General features: G+C 34.1%; 3 protein-coding genes and 1 long non-coding RNA gene across 16 annotated transcripts; 2 read left to right on the top strand and 2 right to left on the bottom strand.

Moving 5' to 3' along the window:
- Positions 1-446: 446 nt before the first annotated feature.
- Positions 447-3,651, bottom strand: LOC149713188 (uncharacterized). Its single transcript, XR_016370834.1, has 3 exons — positions 3,515-3,651; positions 3,395-3,451; positions 447-3,336 (listed from the first exon to the last, which is right to left on the bottom strand). It is a non-coding gene; the product is annotated as an uncharacterized LOC149713188 (long non-coding RNA).
- On the bottom strand, positions 447-17,113 carry LOC149713187 (uncharacterized). Of its 10 annotated transcripts, XM_089846951.1 has the most exons (7): positions 5,660-17,113; positions 5,456-5,577; positions 4,815-5,367; positions 4,569-4,754; positions 4,446-4,508; positions 4,126-4,389; positions 447-4,067 (listed from the first exon to the last, which is right to left on the bottom strand). In XM_089846951.1, exons 3-7 carry the CDS (start codon positions 4,865-4,867, stop codon positions 3,791-3,793), a joined length of 843 nt encoding a protein of 280 aa, XP_089703077.1. In that variant the 5' UTR covers positions 4,868-5,367; positions 5,456-5,577; positions 5,660-17,113; the 3' UTR covers positions 447-3,790. The 10 variants fall into 10 exon arrangements, with proteins under 10 accessions (XP_089703077.1, XP_089703019.1, XP_089703027.1 ...); XM_089846893.1 differs by having other exon boundaries at positions 4,815-5,116; positions 5,192-17,113; XM_089846901.1 differs by having other exon boundaries at positions 4,815-5,116; positions 5,223-17,113.
- Positions 536-1,732, top strand: LOC149713189 (uncharacterized). 3 transcript variants are annotated; one of them, XR_016370833.1, is made up of 3 exons: positions 536-827; positions 896-1,189; positions 1,255-1,732. XR_016370833.1 is itself a non-coding variant. In XM_089846980.1 (2 exons), the coding sequence occupies exons 1-2, from the start codon at positions 536-538 to the stop codon at positions 934-936; spliced, it is 333 nt and encodes a 110-aa protein (XP_089703106.1). In that variant the 3' UTR covers positions 937-1,732. The 3 variants fall into 3 exon arrangements, 2 of the variants coding, with proteins under 2 accessions (XP_089703106.1, XP_089703103.1); XM_089846980.1 differs by having other exon boundaries at positions 896-1,732; XM_089846977.1 differs by lacking the exon at positions 536-827 and having other exon boundaries at positions 1,049-1,170.
- Positions 17,114-18,120: 1,007 nt separating the features above from the next.
- LOC149713186 (uncharacterized) lies at positions 18,121-25,921 on the top strand. 2 transcript variants are annotated; one of them, XM_089846969.1, is made up of 3 exons: positions 18,121-18,259; positions 18,337-18,480; positions 18,554-25,921. In XM_089846969.1, exons 1-3 carry the CDS (start codon positions 18,140-18,142, stop codon positions 18,650-18,652), a joined length of 363 nt encoding a protein of 120 aa, XP_089703095.1. In that variant the 5' UTR covers positions 18,121-18,139; the 3' UTR covers positions 18,653-25,921. The 2 variants fall into 2 exon arrangements, with proteins under 2 accessions (XP_089703095.1, XP_089703089.1); XM_089846963.1 differs by having other exon boundaries at positions 18,337-25,921.
- Positions 25,922-26,003: the final 82 nt, after the last annotated feature.

The raw sequence follows: 26,003 nt of genomic DNA, 5'->3' as shown, positions 1-26,003 counted from the left end.
TGGGGGGGTCTTTAAGTCTCCGACGTTCTTTCTATATACCCCAATTCAAAAACCTTATGATCTTTCCAATATTCAAAAGTTGTTATTGAAGCAAACGAGACCCCAAAATAATTCAAGTCTAGACCCTCTCACATTCCTAAAAAAAACAGAATTTAACCCCGACTTCAAATGATTCCTAACGACAATAACACATTCCTAGCCGATTTCTATGTACCCTAGTTATTGTTGTCCGCATGGTTTGCGATACATTAATAATTCAAGTCTACACCCTGTCACATTCCTAAAAAAAACAGAATTTGACCCCGACCGCAAATGAGTCCTAACGACAATAACACATTCCTAGCCGATTTCTTTGTAGCCTAGTTATTGTTGTCCACAATGCTTTAGAAGCGTCTTGTTATGGTCCTATAAATATATGCCTATCCAGATCAAATGACAAAATAAAAACGTTTTAAAAAATTTATTTCAATACAAATTTACACCAAGCCAAAAAGATTGACAACGCTTATACGTTTCTTTAAATAAGAAACCCCAGATGCTCTCTCACTATTCCAAAGAGCAGATGACTTCGCTGAACATCAAAATCAAGGAATCTCTACCCAAACTACTCCCCAACCTTAACAAGAAGGAACGATACGTAGTTCACTATCGTAATTTAAAGTACTACGTATCAAAGGGGCTGAGAATCGGCAAAATTCACAGAATTTTGAAGTTTCAACAAGGAGCGTGGTTAATGGGGCACATAGAATTTAACACTGAGAAGAGGACGAAGGCAACTGACGATTTCGAGAAGGATCTATTTAAATTAATGAACAATGCCGTGTTTGGTATGTATTTAAAAAATTAGAATGAATATAATATAGTATAGATAATAATGGTTTGCTTTCTCCCTTAGGAAAAACGATGGAGAACCTTCGGAACCGCCAGGATTTCTAGTGACGACTGCCGAAAAAGCCGCTAAAAAGGCTAGTTCACCAGCATTCGAACGGTTCACGATATTCCACAACGAACTAGTTGGAATCAACTCCACAAAAAAGCTGGTCCTAAACCGACCCATATACACCGGGTTTGTCATTTTGGATCTGTCGAAACTCCTCATGTACCAGTTCCACTATGACGTAATCCAGAAGCAATACGGTGACAAGGCTAAACTCCTTTTTACAGATACCAGTAATTTTTACGTGATTATGTAATATTTATATGTACTAACCCGATGTGTAATTATATATTTACTAACTCGATATGTAATTATAGACAGTCTCACATATCACATAGAAACGAAAGACCTTTACAAAGGCTTCGTCGCTCAGTCGGAAAAATACGACTTCTCGGGTTACCCACGAGATCACGCGCTTCATAGCGATGTGAACAAGAAACGCCTTGGTAAATTCAAGGATGAAATGGACGGCAGCCCAATCGAGGAGTTCTGTGGGCTGAGACCCAAAATGTACAGCATCCTATCGGCCAAGGGAGAGAAAAAGACCTGTAGGGGGTTTGCAAGCGCGTCGTACAGAAACGCGTCCGGCACGCGGATTACCGCGAGTGCTTGTTCAACCGCGAGCTGACCACCGCGGAGATGGTTAGAATTGTCAGCGATAAACACTTGCTTAAAACTGTAAAACAAACCAAACTCAGCCTAAACCCTTGTGACGATAAGAGGTACATATTAAATGACGGTATTACGACACTCGCCCACGGGCATAAAAACGCAAAATAAAAATATTATGACAAATTTATTGAGTAATTCTTATACATATATTCAGCAATCATATTATCGTTAAGATTTTTATTTTTAGAAAATCGTTTTATTATATCAAACATTTTAACTCCCCTACACCCATACAACGAGAAATAGACACAATACCCACAACAAGTTTGACTTAATTCCCCCTGTAGTTGGCGGGGTAATATAAATTTTGCATCAAAATAAAAACAGAGGTGTTTTTATGGTGCGATCCCCGTATGAACAAATTAGTTACATCCTTGTTATTAGATATTTCACAAAGTAAATCAAGTATAACAAAATTTTTGACATTGGGGTCTAATATATTCACATTTAATATACCTTCGTGAAATTCTACGGAAGGCGTGCGATCTAATACCGAATTAAATAATTTCGGTTGATATTCAGTGTAACACCATATTATCCTATCTGGAGAGGGTGATATACATATATCATTATACTTTATAAGAATTTTCAAGGTTGCTAGCTTAAGAAGTCTAGTTACGAATTTGTAATGAGCGTCGATTTTTTTGGTAAATTTTTCCCCGAGATATCTACTATTTAAAGAATTATTATTGGGCGTTGTCAAGGATAGCAACTTTCCTAGCTTTAATATTTTGATATTCGAGAGGTCCTTGAAAAACATTGGTTGTTTTACAGTGTTTGTATTTAGTGGAAATTTTATTAATAGAATATTTAAGTTTCATATAAATGACGAAACATTTTCTTAAAAAATTATATATTTTATTCATTTTTAATTTCATGGATATATTTAGGTATTTTTCTTAGATAGAGAGGTGAAGCAAAATTAGGGTTGCAAAGAAGGTCGATAACCAAGTACTGATCGTAGAAGTTGAGGCAAATAATTGATTGATAGAGAGGACAGTCTTCGTGATGGCAGAAGTAGAGCTTGCAGTCGGTAGTTTGAACTTGGTATTGTATTGATAGAGAATAGTTCCGTGGAGAGTAGTTTTTACTGCGAGGACAGGGAGTGATTCGAGAATACAAATAACTATAATAAAAAATATAAGTCAGATCGGTTTTTTAGCTTACTTTAGATCAATTTCATCATCCGTCATGTGAAGATCTTCTTGTATAAAGTAATGATAGAATTTAGGAAGATGGGCATTGTTAAGGTAGTAAGAGTTAGAGGTTTGCATTTTGCAGCACCTTAAATTTAACCGATCTGTTAAAATCATTCGAAAATAATTTACGAAATCCTCAAAATATTCAATGTGTTTAAGCATTCAACAAATGATTTCGTACTGTTTAATTGAATTTTAAAAATCTTTTAATCAGTTGTAAAAAACCAAAATACATTAAAAATAATAAATGGTATATATTTAGAAAAAAGCTAATTTTTGTAAAAGAGTTAAACATTTAGAGGATAATCAAGAATGTCCGCCAATTTCGTATTTAAATCCTCGCGAAGACCGCGACAGGGGTAATGCAAATTAACAGCGGGGAAGCAAATACCGACAATTTATTCATAGCGGGGACAGGATAAATTCGCGAAATAGAAGGCCTGTGAAATTTTTCTAATGATAGCAGAAACCTCTCTTCTTTTACAATAGCAGCATGGTTTGAATCTCAATGAAAAAGTTTCGAAGATTCTAAATACATAGCTACTTTTACTTAACTATACTTTTTAATGGTAAAAATATCACTTACCCTGCAGATGCCCTTTCTCTCGGTAAAGCTGCGGTAATTTTTAACGGTACTTGGGTTCTATAAAAAAAACACTCTTAAGAAACTAGAAGCTTAAAAACAACTAGTAAACTTTTAGCTTACAGAAAGTCCATCTCCTGTAACTGCGGCTGAGGATTATCTTCTGGGAGACCCATGTTTTTTTAAAAGACTTTCTCGGATGAAGCGTTAAAAGAAAATGATAAAGTTTTCCCCGAGATATCTACTATTTCAAAAGAATTATTATTGGGCGTTGTCAAGGTTAACTACTTTTTTAAGAAATGTTTGGCACTACGGTTGTTTAAGAGAGGGGATTCTTATAGAGTGTTTAAGCTTAATATAAAAAGATAAGAGACAAGTTTCGTTATAACATATATATTTTTATTGAGAATTAATTTGAGATAATAATTTAGGTAAGCGTCTACGATCAATAAGAAAACAGAAATGAGAATTATTTAAAATATGAACAGGATAATATTTTTGATGATAGGAGAAGCAGATGAGATGTTGGTATAAAGGACAGTCTCTAATAGGACAGAAGTAGAGCTTGTAGACAGTTGTACGTCGTTCCGGAACGCAGACAGTTTCCCTGATAGTGTAGTGGTTTGGAGTACGGCAATAACAATTAGGGCAGCGAGTAGGAATATCGTAGGTAGAACTATAAAAATAGGTTAAAATTAGTTTTTAATATACAATAAGACTCATTTACAACTTACTTTAAGTCAATTTGTAGATCTTTTTCGTATAGGGGAAGTCGGTATGCTTTATATTTAGAAAGGAAATAGGTGTCTAGGAAAATGTTAATTGGATAGAAATTAGACTGATCCCAGGTAAGGCAGATGATAGTTCGGAAAAGAGGGCAATTAGGAGTAGCGCAAAAGTATAAAATATAGCGGGATTCAATAGTACGAAAAATGACATGAGAATTAAATTCGGTGGAAAAACAACAAGAACACAATGTAGGATAGGGATATTTAAGACTGTAAAAACATGTATTAGTTTATTAATTTTTAGATAATAATTTATTTTGCTTTACTTTAAATCAATTTGCATGCATGGGTATTCTTGAATCATTGCGTTGTAAAGTTCTTCGCTTTCGCTGTTTTAAAAATTTCTTGTTAGGTATCTTACAATTCCTCAAACTTATTTAAAACCTTACGTTTCTTCATCCGAGGATGATTCCGTCGATACAACATCCGGGTCGTCGGCTTCGGCGAACATATCAATACTCGCGATTAATTCGTTTATTTCCTCCTCCACCCCATCTGGGATATCATGCTCCTCGTGGATGATGATTGGTTCTACTTCCAATTCATCATCGATATCCCAGAGTTGGGGTAAAGCGCTATATAAAATAGATCCGGTATTAAAAAATAATTTTAACTTGCTAGCTAAAATAACTTACAATTCCTCAACCGGTTGAACAGCGTTTGAGTCAAAAGATTTTGCTGGACACATTTTTCTAGTAGTAATCTAGACTTTATCTATGAAGATATTTTCAAACTTAAAGTTTTTTGCGTTATGATGTGAAACTTTGAAATCCGTTCAGTTTATATAAGAAATTTTCAAGGTTGTTAGCTTAAGAAGTCTAGTTAGGAATTTGTAATGAGCGTCGAGGTCATCCCTGGTTTTCTTTGAAAAAATATTTAACTGTTGGTTTTTTATGTATTAACGATTTTAAAGAAGGGTCCATATTAATGAGCGTCCCTATCGAAAAATATTTATCAGTCGTTTTAAGAAGGGTGCATATTATAAATGTATAATTTTAAAAGAGGCCCTCACAACGTGCGTGTTTCTTATAAGTTATTATTACTTTTCACAGACTTGAATGAAAAACAATTTTCGGAATTAAATACCACAGGCCAAACTGAGTTACAGAGTGGTCAGGATCTAAACTGTCTTTTTTGTGAAAAAGACGATATTGCTAGTTTCTCATCTATTGGTGGTGAAATTCATTACTGCGTTAACAATAATTGTGAAAAATTTAAAAAAGCCATTTATAAACAATACGGTAAAGTTTTAATCACCAATATTGAAAACGCTTACGCGATTCTGGACAATAGTTTTTTTTGTATCAATTGTAACCAGTTTTGTTACAAAGCTCAACGCCAAGAAAAAGAGTGTTCATACTGGGACAGTGAAGAGGAACCAAACTATTATTTGTGTAGCTTCCCAAAAAAATGAGAGAAATTTATTCGTACAATTTTAATGAAAAAAATATTATTGAACATGATTGTAAAAATAACGTACCTCGGTTAGGGACGTTATGTCTAATCGAAATTGAAGACAGTCGTCAGAAATTTGCGCGAAAGTATAAAATAACTCACACAATGATTAGAAAACTCGTTTGCGAAGAAATTTTGAAAAACAAGCGGGAGAGTTATGTTGTAGAACTATCTTGGGTCACTTTCTGTACAGTTGACTCATTATGTCAAATCGATACGGTTGATTGTGGTATTTACATCCCTACAACGGAGTGTAAACTAGGTCGGATTCATAAGTACTATAACAAACAAAACTGGCGTTGTCAACATCGAAAAGAGGCGGCCTACGTTCTGGGATACGTTTGTCACGACAGTGAGGCTGTTCAAGCAGTAATTAACACGGCGATTGTTAAAATCATTTACGAATGCAACTCTACGCTGACGTATAAAAACCCATTTCGCAAGAATTACGCAACATCTAACAGCTTCAGCTCAAATTTCTTGAAGCTGTTATATATTAGTGTTGTAATCGATTCTTTACGGTTCGGCAATTACTCTAAATCATCCTTATCAAATACACTGTCTAGATTTAGGGATACATTTTTTAAGGTTCGATACTCTTTTTGTAAAACCGGTCACTTTCGTGACAATGTATCCATTGATAACGTGTATGAAGTGATTTTTTCAAAGAATACCACCAATAAATCTTACGAAGATTTTCAAAATGCCAATCCATCTTTCCTAGAACTTGAAGGTGAAGAGTGGGATTGGTAAGGATTTGCAAGATAGTGAACCATCATTTACCTTTTAGTGAAATAAAAATTCAAAAAAATGGATTCCGGGTTTGGAGAATGCATGCATCACATGGTTTTTGGTTCAAGTAACAATATAAATTATCGATTTTCGAGTTTCGCGTGTGGCGAAGCTTTTTGTATTAATTCACAAGCTGCGAACGCGATACCTCGGTTAGGTACGTTATGCCTGATCGAAATTGAGGACAATCGTAAAAAGTTTGAAGGAAACAATCGAATATCGAAGTATGCTATTGCTCAACTTGTACACAGTGAAATGTTAAAAAACTTGTGCACCAACAACATTGTTAAAGTATCTCGTAACCGATATGATTATTGGAAAGATGTTGTCTCGATCGATACCAGGGATGGCGGACGTTACATCTTGACTACGGAGTGTAAACTAGGACGTTTACATAAATACAACCCTCATGAACTTGACCAATGTCAACATTCGAGTCAAGCAGCGTACGTTTTAGGGTATGTGTGTCACGATCAAGCGAGTGTTGAATCGGTATTAAATACAGCAATTATAAAACTTTTGTATGAATTTAACACTCGTTTGATCATAAAGGACAAAAATGACAATGAAGATTACTACTATTATATTAATGGTGATCCCCGTATTAGTTATACTGTTAATGTGATAAAGTTATTATATATTAACGTAGTTATTGAAGAATTGCATAACTTTAATCATTCGTTAATGGATTTAACTTTCACTTTCGAAAAAATGAAAATAAAATTTAATCTCTTTACAAAATCTAAAAATATTCCAAGAATTTTGAGAGATAAAATCGGACCCCACTTTTAAAGTATTTTCAAAAGACGCTATTGATTATGCACGCCTAGAGTTGCAAAAAATAGAACAAAAAATGTTATATTCATTTCCAAGTTTTTGGAATTATTTTCGCAGAATTTAACCCCAGAAAGAAGTTATTTTTAAAGAACGCTGTCAATTATAATTCACGAGATAGTGAACCATCACCTTTTGGTGAAATAAAAATTCACAAAAATGAACTTAGAGAACGTTTTTGGTATTGAATCGCGTAAAAATATAAATCATCGGTTTTCGAGTTACGTGTGTTGCAAACCTTTTAGTATTAAATCAGAAGGTGCAAACGCGATACCTCGATTAGGTACATTATGTTTGATCGAAATTGAGAACAATCGTAAAAAGTTTGAAGGAAACAATCTAATATCGAAGCGTGTCATTAATCAACTTGTACGTCGCGAAATGTTTAAAAACTTGTGCGCTAACAACATCGTTAAAATATCTTACTACCGACATGATGGATGGAAAGATTGGACCTCTATCGATACCAGAGATTGTGGACGCTACGTTTTTAGTACGGCATGTAAACTAGGAAGTTTACATAAATACAACCCTAATGAATTTGATCAATGTTATCAAGCAGCGTACATTTTAGGATACGTTTGTCATGATCAAGCGAGTGTTGAATCGGTATTAAATACTGCAATTATAAAACTTTTGTATGAATTCAACACTCGTTTGACTAAAAAGAACAGACAATGCAATGACAACCCCCATATTAAATATATTATTACACCTGTTAGTTATACTGTTAATTTGTTTAAGTTATTATATATTAACGTAGTTATTGAAGAATTGCATAAATATAATCATTCTTTAATGGATTTAACTTTCACTTTCGAAAAATTTAAAAATAAATTTAGCCTCATTACAAGATCTCCATATCTTCCAAGTATTTTGGAAGATAGAAACTTGAGATTAGCGTATGACCTCACTTTTAAAGTATTTTCAAAAGACGCTATTGATTATTATTATCATCAAGACTTGGAGGGGATAGAAAGACGCTTTTTAAATTTATTTCCAAATTTTTGGAATATTTATCGCAGAATTTAATCGTGATGTAATCAATACAAATAAACATTGTTTTTTAAAAAATTTATTTCATCCTTTGATTTGTTTTTTACACCATTGACACAATCCTGTTTTAAAAAAATTCTGATCTAAAATCGGTAAGAGTAGAGGATAGAAACCAAGAAGCGCTACTGCTGGGTTCATAGATAACATTCCACAAATAATTCCTACAGGTACAGTTATGGGAAGGATAAGTAATAACCCACCTAAACAGACATTTTCTTTTACAACCTGTAAAGCACGCCGCGTACAACATCTATTATTACAATATTCTTCAGTCTTGGGTTTGCTTGTAGTTGAAACGTATTTCTCCGTTGGTAGTACATCTCTCCCTGACTCGTCGTTAGAACAATGTATGGGTATGTTGCATGTCGAAAACCCTTTAACAATTGGGCATTCCGGGGAATATTTTCGATGCTCCTCATTTACTTTATCATTAGCTTTCCAACTATGTAATGTTATATCGCAATAAAAACATTTAACGGCGTCGCCCTTCTTTAAATAATAAAAACCATGTTTCGCAAACTCTGACGGATTTATATTACTAACGGGGTAATCTTTAAAAGTTTCGAGCCGTAGTTTTTCCCAGTTCATTATAGCTTTACGTTTTGTCCCGAACTAATATAATTTCAACCACTGTTGCGGATATATCTTACAAATTGTACCTACGTCACACACGTGACTCGCATTTGATTGACAGGTGTGATTCTGAATTATGCAAATTTGAATCATTTTCGATTCATTTGCATGTTTAAGGTCGGATTTCTCAATTATACAAATTTGGATCATTTTCGGTTAATTTGCATGGTTAAAAGTGGGATTTCTGAATTATGCAAATTTTGATCATTTTCGACTAATTTGCATAGTCAAAAGTGGGATTTCTGAATTATGCAAATTTTGATAATTTTTACCTCATTTGCATAGTCAAAAGTGGGGTAACATACTACTGCTATCGAACAGCTTGTGTGTCGAGAAATGTTAAAAAACGTATATGAAAGCAGGGTTGTGCGTTTGAATTGGCCAGACGCATGGATAGAGTCGTGTCTCATCAATCCTAGAGATTGCGGTCGTTACGTCGTTACGACAGAATGTAAACTTGGTCGAACTCATAAGTTCGATCCGAAAAAACAGTGGCGTTGTCAGCATTCGAATGAAGCAGCCTATATTTTCCAGTACGAGTGTCACGACAGTGATAGTGTTCAAGCAGTAATTAACACTGCTATAATCAAACTTTTATATGAATTAAACTCTCCTTTAATTGTAAAAAACCATTCACCTTTTAGTGGTAACTTTTCTCCTACTACTTTTTTAGTAGTATTTTTGAAATTTGCGTATATATATTATACAGTTACGGAATTGAACAATTTAAAATTTTCGTTTATGGACTTAACATTCACTTTTGAAAATTATAAAAGTAAGTTTGCTTTTCTCGTACACCTCTCTCATCCGTTTAAAGGTGTTAGCGGTCTATTTTATAACAACAAAGACCACTTAACGTATTTGCCCCACGACTTGCAGACATTTGAAGATCTCTTAAAACGTAATTTTCCAAATTTTTTGTTTTACTTTCGAAGAATTTAACCCCAGAAAGAAGTTATTTTTAAAGAACGCTGTCAATTACAATTTACGAGATAGTGAACCATCTTTTACCTTTTGATGAAATAAAAATTCAAAAATGGAATGGAAAGAGAACGTTTTTGGTAAAGAATCACGTAACAATATTAATCATCGGTTTTCGAGTTACGTGTGTTACGAAGCTATTAGTATTAAATCAGAAGGTGCAAACGTGATACCGCGACATTGGTACATTATGTTTGATCGAAATTGAGAACAATCGTATAACGTTTGAAGGAAACAATCGAATATTGTTATTAATCAACTTGTACGTCGCGAAATGTTAAAAAACTTGTGGGCTATCAACATCGTTAAAGTATCTTACTACCGACATGATGGATGGAAAGATTGGACCTCTATCGACACCAGAGATTGTAGACGTGACATTTTGAGTACGGAATGTAAACTAGAAAGTTTACATAAATACCGCCCTAATGAACTTGATCAATGTCAACATTCGGGTCAAGCAGCGTACATTTTAGGATACGTTTGTCATGATCAGGCGAGTGTTGAATCAGTATTAAATACTGCAATTATAAAACTTTTGTATGAATTCAACACTGATTTGATCATAAAGAACAGATTTTACAATAAACACCCCTATGGTGAATATGTTTATACACCTATTAGTTATAATATTAATTTGATTAAGTTATTATATATAAACGTAGTTATTGAAGAATTGCATAAGTTTAATCATTCGTTAATGGATTTAACTTTCACTTTCGAAAAATTTAAAAACAAATTCATTACAAGATATGATTTTATTCCAAGCATTTTGATAGATAGAAACTACGAATTAACGTATGACCCCGCTTTTAAAGTATTTTCAAAAGACGCCATTGATTATTCTCATCAAGACTTGGATATTATAGAAAGACACTTTGTAACATTATATAACCTTTATTGGAAACGTTATTATCCCAGAATTTAATCATGATGTAATCAATACAAATAAACATTGTTTTTTAAAATTTTATTTCAAAATTTGATTTGTTTTTTACACCATTGACACTTTCGTGTGTTTATATATGTGTCAGGAAATATTTCATATGGTAAAAGTAAAGGATAGAGACCAAAAAGCGCAACTACTGGGTTGATCGTCAACATTCCCAAAATAATTACTACAGGTACAGTTATAGGAAGTAGAATAATATATGTTCCAGCTATAAAAGAATATTCGATTCCAACCTGTAAAACCCGCAATATACAACATCTATTATTACAATATCCTTCAGTCTTGGATTTAGTTGTAGTTGAAACGTATTTCTCCGTTTCTGGTACATCTCTCCCTGACTCGTCGTTAGAACAATTTCAATCACTGTTGCGGATATATCTTACAAATTTTACCTACTTCACACCACACGTGACTCGCATTTGACTGACAGGTGTGATTCTGGATTATACAAACTTATATGCAAATTCTGGATTATGCAAATTTATATGCAAATTCACCGTACCTTAAAGTGCGACTTTTGATACAAATTTTGAATTATGCAAATTTGGATCATTTTCGGCTAATTTGCATGGCTTAAAGTGGGGTAACATACTACTCGTGTATACCTCTGTACAGACCCATCGCAGTAGGCAGGCATAGATATGGTAATCAAGCATTTGGGTTAAATAATTTTTTTTTGTTCTAGAGTACTTTTAGTAGTATCCTCTTAGTGTTTATTTATTTGTCAGGGTTAATAATTAGGCCATGCTTTAGTCTAAACGAGCATCCCACTATTTCCCTTAATTTTTCCGCCTGTGCCAACATGGGTTGCGAGTTTGTTTTTGATCCTAAGTTAATATTTGAAGCCCGTTATTATGCGTGACCACCTCTTTAACGTTGGCCAAGTTACTTAGAGCTCTATTTGTTTTCAATTGGCCATTGAATAACTTTGGGTAGGGATTAGGGAACCCACATATTTTGTTTAGAGGAGAGACCTCTAGTATGTTTTAAACCTTGGTGTATTAGGTTATTTGAATGTATAGTCCGCGTGTAAACCTGACTATTTAATTTTTTTGAGGAGGGACCTCTATTGTTGTTTAAGCCTTGGAGTATTAGGTTAACTCTTATGATTTGGATATATAGTCCGCGTGTATACCTGACTGTATTTAGCTAGCTTTGTAATATTTTTGTAAAATTTTTGATTTTTATTCATAGTAATTATTAATGTCCAAATGACTACCTTAATATTATTTTTTTTCTCATTGACAACAATTGAGTTTTTTTTGTTTCATTATGCCAATCGCTGATGTTTTTTCTCATTGACAACAATTGAGTTTTTTTGTTTCATTATGCCAATCGCTGATGTTTAACTGTTTTAGTATTTTTGACCCCAGTTTTGCTGTTGTATTTTCTTTTCGTTTTTGCTGTCACAAAATCTTGTTTTGCATATTTTTTTGTTTTGTTCTCAGTTATGTTTTTCTGTAGAGTTCTCGAACGAGGACGTTCGAAATTAAGTGGGGAAGAGTGTAACAGTATTTTATAGATTATCCCTTTAAAACGGCACTCTCCCTTTATTTTTCTAACTTGGCTGGTTTTACCTATTTATACCGTGAAGTGTTTTCGCTTCAAAAACTCTGACCTATGATGTCAATGAAAAACCCGAAGACCTACAGGAACTTGAACTTCGTGAAGAAGGACCCACGAATGGGTCACGTGATGGTGCGCGCAATACTAACGCGCTAGCGCTATAAAAAGGGGTCTCCGACCTTTGATTAACTCTCTCTCTCTGACTCTCACCTTGCTCCTGCTCGGTCAGATTTCTGTCGTTGCAGCCCTTGGGCTTTACGCCCTCGTGCGTGGACCCTTCTGGGCCACGCCGCTGTTTTCTCGTGAAGTCTCCGGACTAAAACTTTAACAACGCGCCGGTACCTGGACGATATACTTTTCGTGCCGGACGCTTTTGTGCGGGTTTCATCAATTCGTAAATATAAACTGAACCATTTTATTATTTGAATTAAACCCAGCCAGGGTTACGTTATTCTTTTTATTTTAAATCATTAAAACAATTTTTTATGTTTATTTCAATGACGACAGTTTTATTATGTTTAAAAGCATAAAGGTTTAGTTTAGTTCTTTATTTTAAAATGATTATCCCCTAGACTATAAAACGAACCAATTTAATAAAGTTTAAATATCTTAAGTTCATGCTTATTCAATATATCTATGATCATTCTTACTATTTATAAAAACTGTCTCAGTACAGGAGCGAAAACATCGCGATAGAATAGTAACCTACGAAATACAGTACGATATGCCCGTCGATTATACCTTTAATGCTTTGGAAGATTTATGTTGGCTGCGGTTATTTCGACAGCATAGAATCCTGGAAAAAACCCATGTCCAGTTTGCATTGAGTTTCATTTCTAAACACCTCTTTCACGGTCGCGTTTTTGTCAGCTTAACCCAATCTTTCGTAACTATAAACGACCAATGGAACGATAGCCCGGTCCGAATGAGTAGGTTTACAGCAAACCTTTTTAAAAATAGAGTGTTCGGTGAAATGTGCCTCCCGTTACTGGTATTACGGGGGATATTGCTTTCACGAAGAAACTCTCTATAGACGTGTCTTGGATATATGTTTTAAACTATGCCTGCTGCAAATCACGAGAATAAATAGACCGTGCCCTAAAGAAGAGACTCACTTTCACAGTCTTTAGCTAGATGGTATTTGAAAAAGACCATGTACATAGCGGGCTTAGCTCGCCTATACTGCCATACCACATGGTGTTAACCATATCAGATATAATGCAAGGACTCGTCGATAGTGACGCTTTACCCTTCTTAGTACCACTGATTTAAAATGATTGAATGGTCAAGCGACGTTGAAGATTTGAAACGGCCGGTGGACATTAAAAGACGAACAGTGAGCTCAAGAATTACAATATCAAACTGGTCCTTAGTTTTTTGCTAATTACCCGAATTATATGTTTTTTAATATCGAGCCTGGAAATATACTCTGTAATATATTAGAATTAGGTCATAGTTAACTTTGCGTAATTATGTATTATATATAAGTTCTAGTTTAAATAATACAGATAGTAGTTGTGATAATACAATTGTGGTGAAATATTTTTTATTAGGAATTCTAATCAGTCTTTGGAGTACTTTTTATTTAAAAGTACTTATTTAAAGTAATATTTTGATATTACTATATTTGAACGTATTCATTTTCAAAACTTTTGGTGGTAAATGATTTGAACCTGCGTCGATAGCTTTGTGGAGATCATTTAGGAGCAAGGTTATGCCCCCATGCCCCGTAACGGTCTACTATACTGTCCATATTTCGAAGGCACACTGAAAGACGTGCCCGACTATGGACAATTAAATTATTTCTCTACAACGCGCGACTGTGACCAATTTAGGAAGTGTGTTCTAGTACAGTGTAAAAAATATGTCAGATTTGCCACTTCTAGCGAACATCGGTTTTATATATTTCAATAATATGAAAAACAAGTAAAAGCTTTATCTTCATAATTTTGTGGATTTAGTGCATTATTTGTTATTAATTTGGCAACAACAGTATTATTTAAAAAGGAAAATGGTATTTGAGAATTATGATATTTAGGATACAACATTTTACATTTCGGATTCGAATGGACTCGGTATCCTCCTCCGCCTCGGCCCCCCTGTATATTCGGGCTCTCCGTGTGATAAATTTTATGATAGCTGTATTGAGACTTTAAAGAAAAAGATATTAGAGATAGTCTTAAAAACTAAATAACTTACGAGCCAGAATAACAGTTAGCCACGTTTAAAGGCGGTTTTGATAGCGTGATCTTTATTTGCGACTAACAATATGAATGGTCTGAATCAAGCCTATATAGGCATTTAGGGGAAAACTTTCCAGTGTTCTAACCGCCCTTCCTGTCTGAGAACTATGAGAGATATGTATTAGCTTAAATGAGACGAACAAAAACATATTAAAAACTTTTTTCTTTTAGGATTTAATCATGGTTTCATTTATCAGCGCTTCGTCGACTATATTTTCCATGGCTATTATATTATCCAGTTCATCAGAGAATTCTACTCGGTTGCTTTTTATTTGATTTTTCAACGGTCGTGGTTCTCTTTTATCGCTTCGATGATGGTGTGGATGGTAGTTCTGCTGACGATGCTTTTGCGATATTAGATGAGAGCAGGGAAGTTGATGGCCTTGAATGTAGGGAGTCTTCTTCCTCTGAGATACTCTTGTCTACTTTTTCGATCTTGACAATCATTAAAAAAATATTCAATTTTGAAACCAAAATTAAAAGGGCGAGGAAAGTACCCATATAAGTTGATTCATTTCACCAAGCTTTCGACGATTGCTACCAACGTTTGCATGATAGCACAGGTGTACGTCAATGCTGTTGTTTAATGGGTTTGGGAGAGAAAAGCGCCGCGATCTACGCCGTAACTTGCATTGTTTTCTAACTTTTGTAGCGAGATTTAACAGAACTGAATTGAATTGATCTCCTAATTTGAGGTTTTACCACTACTCATTTAATTTCTGTAATATCGCCTGTAAATCCCTAACAACGTTTTCCTGCATTACACCAATGTTTTTGGAGCAGCATCTTGACTGGACGCCGCCGAATGCTTCCATCCTGTATTATAATCGAGGGTATTTTAAGATTTTGAATTGGGCGTCTGTTTCATTCAATATTAGGGGGCGTTTAATGGCATGATAAATATTTTTAATTGTTTCTTTGCAAATGGCTTCCGCAAAAATAGTGAATAAGTGGGTAGTGTAACAATTGTTACACCAATTATTACCCTTATCCAGAACGATACTGTCGTAGATATCGTTCCTATCTATAATTGAATGGTATTTCGCACGGGCCATTTGATCAAAGTCTTTCTCAATATTCATGTCAATATCATAATAACACGTGGAAAAAAGTTTTAAAATACTTTTTGAGTCGTTTTCGTGACACCGTAAACAATAAGGGTTTTAGTTGGGCACGCAAAAACATTTTCTATTTTAAATAGTCTTTTACAACGTGATTACCGTTACACCAATCGCGAATATGGTGCGGTAATTGTGAGGGGTTTGTCATAACATAATTGTACTGTAGAAATGAAAGTTTATGATGTGCTTTAACTTGAGTGTCGAAAACATCTTGTGCCGAAAGATAGTTTAAAATGTTTGAATCGAGACACTGACCGGCGGTAGCAAGTGATTCTTCAAGTTCAGTAGCGATATGACTGGGCAAACAACCCGAATAATAAAGGTCATGCCGAAAAGCGAGTTCATGCTCATATACTTCATTAAAAGTTTCGTGCAACGCTACTTTAGCCAAGGTATACAGAAAGGTACATTTGATAAAGACATTATTTGCGGGGAGAATTTGATAGTTTGTAGATCTGAATACAGTAACTTATTGTTAGTAGTGAACTTGGTTATCCAGCAGATATACTTTTCGTAACGGGGGAAAGAATCATATTATATAATATAAAGTTATTAATAAATCCACGTTACTATAGTCATCAACCAAACATAACCTCAAGTAACATTGGCTCGCTCGTTAGCGTATCGGTCTTTAAACTCATTGTTCTATGAATCACGAGTTCGAATCCCCTTATCGAGAGTCCTTAACAAGCGAACCAATGTTACTTTTGTAAAGTATGTATTTTTATCTCTTATAACTAACAGTTGTTTTTATAAAGCGAAGACAAGTTTGGTTGACGTCAAATATAATTCGAAATATACGTATTACGAAAAGGTTATAGACTTCGTTCCACAAAATACTATTAAGAGATCTATGAACCGAGGTTCAGTATACCTACTGGAAAAATATATATTTAACCTCTTATAAGGTGAAAACAAGTTTGATTTATATCAAAGATAATTTGAAATATACGTATGACGAAAAGGTTATAGACTTCGTTCCACAAAAATACTATTAAGAAATCTATGAACCGAGGTTCAGTATACCTACTGGAAAAATATATATTTAATCTCTTGTAAGGTGAAAACAAGTATGATTTATGTCAAATATAATTCGAAATATACGTATTACGACAAGGTTATAGACTTCGTTCCATAAAATACTTTTAAACTAGCTATGACCCGAGGGTTCATTATACCTCAAGGTGAATATTATAGCGCCTAGGGATTATACTGAGTTAAAAATATATTTTGCTCTGTTATAACTAACAGATGTTTTTGTAAAACGTCAACAAGATAGTAGTGAGAAAAGGGGGGTTCTAACTCAGGAACCACCATGTTAAACCTATGGAGTTTTCCAGAGTACCATCATGTTATTTCCCATAGGGAACCCATATGGAACCCATACTATGTATTTTCTATGGCGTCCCCGTTTTTTTATGACGTAAAGATCGGGGGGGGGTAAAATGGGCCTTATATGGAATATAACAGAATATTCGGTAAAATGAAAAACATCCAATTACCAAAATAGCGATTCTTGAGCCATTTTTAGCGTTGTTCACGCGTTGACTAATTGAAGAAGAATGAAAGCTTCTAACCTCAACCTTTCCTCTTATGTGATTTTAGTTCCGATTTCCTGGACTCTCAAACTTTTTTTTTTAATATCGGACCCAATTTCGAATTCATGACGGAAATAAGATGCTTAAATCTTACGACATTGTATAAGAAATAGTTTATTCTATTTTCACGTTCAATATAATATATTACGGATATATTGTCGAAACGAACTTTTTTCATTTTAATAAACGTCAAAACTACATGTGAGGACGTGTTTTCGGATTAATCGTTGTGGGTGAATTAATAACGGATAGTTATTTCTTTGGTTTTTAATGTATATCAGATATTTTATGAAGACAAGTCCTACATGATCTACCATAGAAACTAAATATCTTATTTGACCCACATATGAAACTAGTTCGAGGTGGGATTAGCTAGTGATAAAAACGTTAAAATACATCAATAAGGATTATAGGTATCGGATTTAGCGTTGCGGGTGAATTAATAGTGGATAGTCATTTCTTCGGTTTTTAATGTATATCGGATATTTTACGGAAATAAGTCCTACGTGATTTATCGTAGAAAACATCGATTATGAGTTTATGGTATTTTTAAATATCCTATTTGACCACGTATGAAACTAGTTAGGTGAGTTTGAATTCTTTCAGATTGTATATGTATTATACTATACTAATTTATTCGTTGCAGTGGGTAGAAAAGTATCGGTCCTTCCTTCTAGAACCATCATTCTCGAATAATATTTCCAGAGATAGTCACATTTGAGATAGAAAATGACTGTGACTCCTATATTTGTTGGTGAAGAAATCAAGGCGATCTTACGCTACACGGCCACCTTAGGCCCAATCCCCTTGAGAGACGACCTCCCAGAATTCACCTTCAGGGATTTAGAGGTAAGAATTTAGCAACTTGATTCATTTTTATATTAAAAATTAAATATCGTAACGACGTTTTTATTCATTTGTTTAAGATCTTGGTGCGCTCCATACACGTTGGCTTTGTCATCAAGTTTGACCTTAGGCCGGAGATATCATCCGTTGATGTCTCCGTCTCGTATTACCCGAACCTGGACCGGCTCGTTAGAAGAATTGGAGGTGAAAATAGCATCATAAAGGTATGTTTTCTCTCTCTCTCTCTCTCTCGCTTAATTACATCATTATTCCATGTTTCCTTTATTTCTTCACTAGGTGAGGAAGTTGGAGACATTCATTCTGCCACACGAACGGGCCAAGTCGTTTATTTTTAAAGACTATTTTGAAAATCGGGGCAAAAGCAGCGAAATGTAACAAAAAAAATTAAAATTAAAAAATATATATATATATATATAACTCCTGATTGATTTAAATTCCTTTCACTCGATGTGTTAGTACGTGAAGTACTAGGTTGATTCAAATTACCACGTGAAGTACTCGGTTGATTAGTTTTGCTAGATGGGTCCGCATCATCCTTCCCTCGATCGGGGTAATTCTTTCTCAGTTGTTTTAATCGTTTATGAATGGTTAAATGTTTTTCTAATCTGTAACAGCGGGAAAATGTCGCGCCGCAAACTTTACAAGTTAATTTGTTTCTTTGATGAACTTCGCGTATATGTCTATTTAACGTTTACTTATAACTAAACTCCCGATTACAATCCGGACAGATGAAATTCATGATGATGATTGAAACTTAAAGTGCGGGTCTTTTCTCGAGTAGGATGGTATTTATACATAATCGTGAGATAAATTTTCTTATGTCTTGTATTCGCAGAGGGGTTTTTTCTTTTCAAATCACATCCCCGCTTCCTCTAATACTTTAAAAAATAATCCGCATTTTAGTTTTTATAGGTCAGGAAATCGAACTGTCCAGACACAACATATTCACACCACCCCCTGATCTTTACGTCATAAAAAAAATTCTTTCTAAATCGCATCCCCTCCCTCCTCCAATACTTAAATAACCCACATTTTGGTTTTTATAGGTCAGGAAATCAAACGTGCCCATTTTACCACAAACACCCCTCCCCCCGATCTTTACGTCATAAAAAAAAACGGGGACGCCATAGAAAATACATAGTATGGGTTCCATATGGGTTCCCTATGGGAAATAACATGGTGGTACTCTGGAAAACTCCATAGGTTTAACATGGTGGTTCCTGAGTTAGAACCCCCCTTTTCTCACTACTCAAGATTGATTCATATATATGATAGTTCAAAATGTACTTATTTTAACGTGATACGCCTATTATAAGACCGTTCTAGATACGGTATATAACCCCGCAATTCACAGCGTACAAGCACTTGATCCAATATCTCTCGACCATAAACTAACTAAATTCTCTCGATGACTTCAAAGATGGTAAGATTTTTTAATTTTCCATGTTGTTAAAACTGTATGTCCAATTGTATCATTATTGCATTTAGACAGCAAATCAAACATGGGAAACTATCGAAATTAAATTTAATCAGAGTGAAAATATCGGTGTAAAATTAGTTAAATTTAACAAAAAATTATATATAGATATTAGAAGATATGCTTTTAAAAAACCCCTTATATATGGAATATGTATTTCGGTAGATCTGATAGAAGCAGTTAAAAAAAATTTAAGCAAACCATGCGGTATCCTAAAGCAGACCTTATGCTTCCCAGGAATGCTGGAACTGGAAAATTTTAAAGATACGGGTTATTTATTAACAAAATATAGGGGGAAATCCGCGAAAAACATTTAAATTTAAAGTTTGATGAAGTACCAGAGGTTGTGAGTCTTAAAGTTTTAAAGAAAATACCTGTAACTGAGTAAGAGATTTGCAAATGTAAACAATAAAGAGTTTTACAACGTATTTTTAGAAAATTAATACTTAAGTATTTTAGAACTTTATGGTGTATATTATTTTAGATACTTTAGTTTGTTTCCTAGGTATACGTCAAGAGCTTTATTTCAAGTCGCGCCTAAGATCAAATAGAAAACATGTCATCAGACGAAGAAGAACCTTTGGATCTTTCCAATTTTAATCCTAAAAGGTTTTACGAATTATCAAAAGTTAACCAAACTGTCTCTCGAAAGTTCAACTGTTTAGCCTCTGAATATAAAACTACTTTTAAAGACCTTCATATGATCAAATTGACAGAAGTATATGAACAATTGATAAAAATCTTTCAATCCATTATAGATACAATTTTAGTATCTTCTCAAGGTTACAATAGTGTTAGATTTTGTGTTAGGTCTGACTTACTGGAAAATGCTATAAATCTAAATTTTATGGCCCTAAATGAGTTAACAGCGGAAAGATTAATGACTGCCATTAGTGAAGTAAGTCAAAGCCGGCGAAATGTTTTTCTCGAGGGTGATGTCAGACTCGACGCTATATTTTTAAATGCTAATATACCAATATCAGGTCGTCGATCTGTTAAAAATAGATCGATGATAGCTCTCGACAAATATATTCAGAAAGGAAGGACATTTTTACCCATAATAAACGATGATGAACTATGTGTATCAAGAGCTATCGTTTGCGGGATGATGGTTGCTCATTTAACATATTTAAAGAAACAGAAGCTTTGTACTTTGACTTTTGATTTTAATCGCTATAGACGTATACAATTAGGTCATAGACCTTTGCTAAAAGAAGAAGCGTTAAAGCTTCATGCCAAGGCTAATGTGCCTATTGGTCCCGTTAGTTTAGACAAAATTTCAATGTTTCAAAAAGTATTGTAACCCGAGTATCAAATAGTTATTTTCAGTGCTAATGATAATTTTAAAAAGGTTTATCAAGGTGAAATGTTTTCGGAGAAAATTTTTTTTTATTACAAATAGGTCAACACATGCACGTAATCAAAAGTTTAGGGCAATGCCGAATTGCAATACGTGTTTAATAACGTTTACTAAATCAAATGACGCAAAAAAACACAAATTTTTTAAACAAAAAACCAAATGTTGGCTTTGTTACTCTGAAACCTTTCACGAAGACCCTCAGATTGAAATATCTCGCTGTCAAAACTGTAATAGATACTTTAAAGGACCTGAATGTTTCCAATTTCACATAGAAAATGGCACTTGTTTAAAAATTAAACGGTGTTTAAAATGCTGCAAAGAAATTCATGATGACAAACATAAATGTCTTACAGCTTGTCCTAGATGTAAAATTGATCACTCTCCTAAAATGTGTTACGTTCAGCCCGTTCATGATACTTTTAAAGAAACTAGATTTTGTTATTTTGACTGTGAAACTATTGATATGAACTCTAAACATACCCCAGTTCTATTAGTTTCGGCAATGCAAAATAATGATACCGAATACGATTATCAAATTTTTAGAGGTTTTGATTGTGTTGATAAGTTTATGAAATATCTGACCCAAACAGAAGATGAGACAACTTATACAAAGAACAATAAACGAATGAAATTAAGTAAACCTAAATTTGAGAATTTGACTATAGTGGCCCACAATTTTAAAGGTTTTGATTTGTATTTTATATTAAATTGGTTAATTAATAATCATATAAAACCAGACGTCATATTCGACGGCTCTAAAATTCTAGCTCTCTTTATTAAAAGTCAAAATTTTAGGTTTATTCATAGTTATTCCTTCGTGGCGCTTCCTCTGAGAGCCTTTACAGAAACCTTTCAATTGGGTAGTTACAAAAAACAGTTTTTTCCTTATATTTTCTTAAAAGAGGACACTATGAAGGTCCGTTACCTGAAAAGACCGCATTTCAACCTGAATTTATGAATGAAAAGGACCGACAAGCCTTTGATTTATGGTACAGTGAAAAAGGTAAAAATTCTACGTACAAAATAATGACCGAATTAGATTAATATGCTGTACAAGATGTGGAAGTTTTACAAAAAGGAATTACAAAATTTAGAGAACTTTACAAAAAAGCATCGGGTCTAGATCCTCTTAATTGCGGAGCTACTACAATATCGGGGGCCTGTACTAACGTGTTTTTACACAAATATTTAAAAAAAAACATTGGGTGTGGTACCTAGTCCAGATTATCGTGGATCATACAACCAAAGTAGTAAAGCTATCAAGTGGTTGGCAAGGGTTAGCAAAGAAATGAATGTAGAAATACAGACAGCCCTATCTCCTGAAGGAGAAAAATGAATTGGACCTTATTTAGTTGATGGTTACTCAAAGGATCCTGAAATAATCCTAGAATTCAATGGTTGCGTATATCACGGTTGTCCGAAATGTTTAAAAGGCAGTGAATGGAACAGTTTAGTAAATTATACAAATAAAAACTGTTACGAGTAGGGCCTGGATGTATATAAAGATGTGGGAATGCGAGTTTGAAAAGTTGTTAAAGACAAATATCGCTTGTAGTACCTTTTGTGAGACTGTAGAGGTACCTCCACCAATATTAGCAAGGTCGGCTTTATACGGTGGAAGGACAGAAGTATTCAAATTATATCATAAACCGGACGAAGCAAAAAATGAAAAAAATTATTATTACGACCTCATGTCACTCTATCCCGCTGTCAAAAAATACGGAATCTACCCAAAAGGACATCCCAAAATTTTAAATAGTAACTTTAACTATGAACAAAATGCCTATTTTGGTATAATATCGTGTGAACTCTTGGCCCCGACTGATCTATACATCCCAGTTTTACCATACAGGTTTAATATAAAATTTTTTTTCCCCTTGTGTAAGTCATGTGCCCTTGAATCAAATAATGAAGAGTGTCAACATTCTCACAAGGAGCGAATTATTTCGGGTATTTGGCCTTCGCCTGAAATTTACAAAGCCGTAGAAATGGGTTATAAAATTATAAAAATATACGAAGTACATCATTTCGACGAGACATTTCAGTATGAAAAACATGTTAACGATGGACTATTTGGCGGTTATGTTAACAATTTTTTGAAGATAAAACAAGCTAATTCCGGCTATCCGTCTTCCGTTAAAACTGACGAGCAAAAACAAAAATATGTTGAATCGATTTATGAGTCTGAAGGTATTTGTATGAAGTAGTCCATAACCCCGCGCTGAGGCTATTTCAAAGATTTGTCTCAACAGTCTTTGGGGTCGTTTTGGTATGAATACAAACAAATCTAAAACACTAATTGTTAACGAGTGTACAGAACTTATACGTATCTTATCTGATGACACAAAGGAATTGGTAGATTTGAGACCAATTAATGAAGAAATGTGCTTATTATCGTACAAAAACAAAGATGATTTTGTACCAACATATTTCAAAGGAAATCCGTATGTGGCTTGTTTCGCTTCGTGTTACGGAAGGTTAACATTATTTGAGACCTTGCATAAATTAGGTAGAAGAGCCTTTTATTCGGATTCCGATAGCGTTTTATTTGTGGCGGGGGAAAACGATTTTAAACCCCCCACGGGTAACAATTTAGGATGTTGGGTTAACGAACTAGGGGACGCTACAATTTCAGAGTTTGTTTTAAATGGTCTCAAGCGTTACGGTTACAGAACTACGGACGGTCAATCTGTCGTTAAGGTTAAAGGAATTTGCCTTAATCGTGTTAACGAGAAAATTATAAACTTTGAAGCTATAGTAGACTCTATAAAAAATAAGTCCAAACGTATAAAAGTGGACGTTCCTTTCAACGTAATTCGAAATAAAACGTCGGCCACTCTTTTAAGTTCAAAACTAGAAAAAAGCTTTGGATTTACGTTTAACAAACGTGTAATTAAAGGTTGGGACACTTTGCCTTTTGGGTTTAAAACGGGCCCATGAAAAGTATTTTAGAACTTTATGGTGTATATTATTTTAGATATTTTAGTTTGTTTCCTAGGTATACGTTAAGAGTTTTATTTCAAGTTACGTCGGAAAATCTCTGAACTTTATATAAGTCAGTTTCTAGTTTTGTTAACGCATTAGTCGATAACTCGTTTAGTTCTAGTTCCTGATAATATGTCTACCGATAAAATGCCACCTTATCCAACTGGATGCTATCAATGCGACGGAAGCCTCATTGCGTTTTCGGATCCCGCCGGACAAACGTTTTATTGCGATGGAGATCTCGATTGTGCTTTAAGACATCACACTGTTTTTGTAACTAAAAATAATTGGATACACCCAATCGAAGAAAATTTTCCACCTTTGAGTCCGGATAGAGTGTGTTTAGTATGCGGTATGTATTCGTCAGCGAAGGACGCTAGTAACGCCGAATGCTCCGAAGAAGGTGTAACTTGCCGGTTTACGGATAAATCCGTTATAAAAGCGAGAGGTGCCACGACCGTACAATGTGAAATTTGTTTTTTTTGGCATTTAAAAACTACCGAATGCGACACGAAAAACCGTTGTTTCAAATGCGACAAACTTTACCTGATGAGAGAAATTCATATTTGTGTAAAAAAATTAAAAAAAAATGTTGGTTAGTTTTTCACATATAATAACTGTACATATTTTGCCGTTGGAAGATCGATATAACATTGAACTATATAATAACATGAGGTTTAAACATCGTGTTAAAGAAACTGAAAAACTTTTAAAACCAATTTTCGATAGTTTCCTAAATTGCATGAAATAAAGATATTATGATTTAATTCCAATTGTGTCTTAGAATTTAATAATTAAATATTACTTTAGGAACTTTTATCAAAATTATATGATATGAGTTTAAAAGCCGAAGATATGGAATTATGCGAAAAACACCCATCATGGCGAGGTTTACCAATAAGGCGAGTAAAACCGATGATGCGTGAAGAAATAAATGACCCGAGTTCAGCACTGCCCCCCCCTTTGGAAGAGCAACAACGTCGAAATCATGTTCGGTTAATGAACATCATATTAAATCATCGAAATCGTGATGGGTTGCCCTTGCCATCTGAAGCGGCCTCTACTTCCACATCGTACACTACTCCTAACTCTAATCCTAATCTTAATCGAACCTCAAACCCCAACCGTAACCCTAACTCTTAGTCCTATGATAGTTTTTTATTTATTTTAAATTCAGCCGTCAGAGCAATACTTTTGTAGACCATAAACATAACATATTATCCTTCTTTAGCACCAAACGAAAAATTACAAAAAGAATTGATCGGTTAAGAAAATTAAGATTAGTAACAAAAAATTTCACCACAATGTTTAATGGTAACATTTATTTTCTGTTTTTCTTTACAATTAATTGACAAGAGATATTTCATTAAGAGTTTGTTTTTTAAATGAAGAGCTATTGTTGTAATTTATTTTTCTTTGATATTTCTTTTTTCGTTCTTTTTATTTTTTTAATAAATTGATATTTCTTTTTTCGTTCTTTTTATTTTTTAATAAAATGAGGGGGCAGGGACCGAAGAAACGATTTCATCTGTTTCTGAGGTTTATTTCAAGTAACGTACTCTAGTCCCTAGATGCACAGACGCGCTGCTGTTTTTCAATTAAGCGCAATTTTTGACAATTACTTCTTAACTTCTTCAACGTGATTCGCGGGATAAAATATTAATGGATTTTGAAGGTAGATTAAAGGAACGCGCAATAAGTTTTGATTTTCAATCGTATAATATATTAATGTCTCAAAGTTCTTATTTAAAGAAGCGTTTAAACGTTGTCAGTCTTTTTGGTTTGGTGTAAATTTGTATTGAAATAAATTTTTTAAAACGTATATTTTGTCATTTGATCTGGATAGGCATATATTTATAGGACCATAACAAGACGTGTCTAAATTTTCGAAAGCAATGTGGACA

This window comes from Phalangium opilio, unplaced genomic scaffold, assembly GCF_054372755.1.
Source record: "Phalangium opilio isolate 3A_F unplaced genomic scaffold, DU_Popi_V2 ptg000009l_1, whole genome shotgun sequence".
Lineage (NCBI taxonomy): Eukaryota > Metazoa > Arthropoda > Arachnida > Opiliones > Phalangiidae > Phalangium > Phalangium opilio.
Note: the sequence above shows the minus strand (reverse complement) of the source record. Positions and strands in the feature narration are given on the sequence as shown.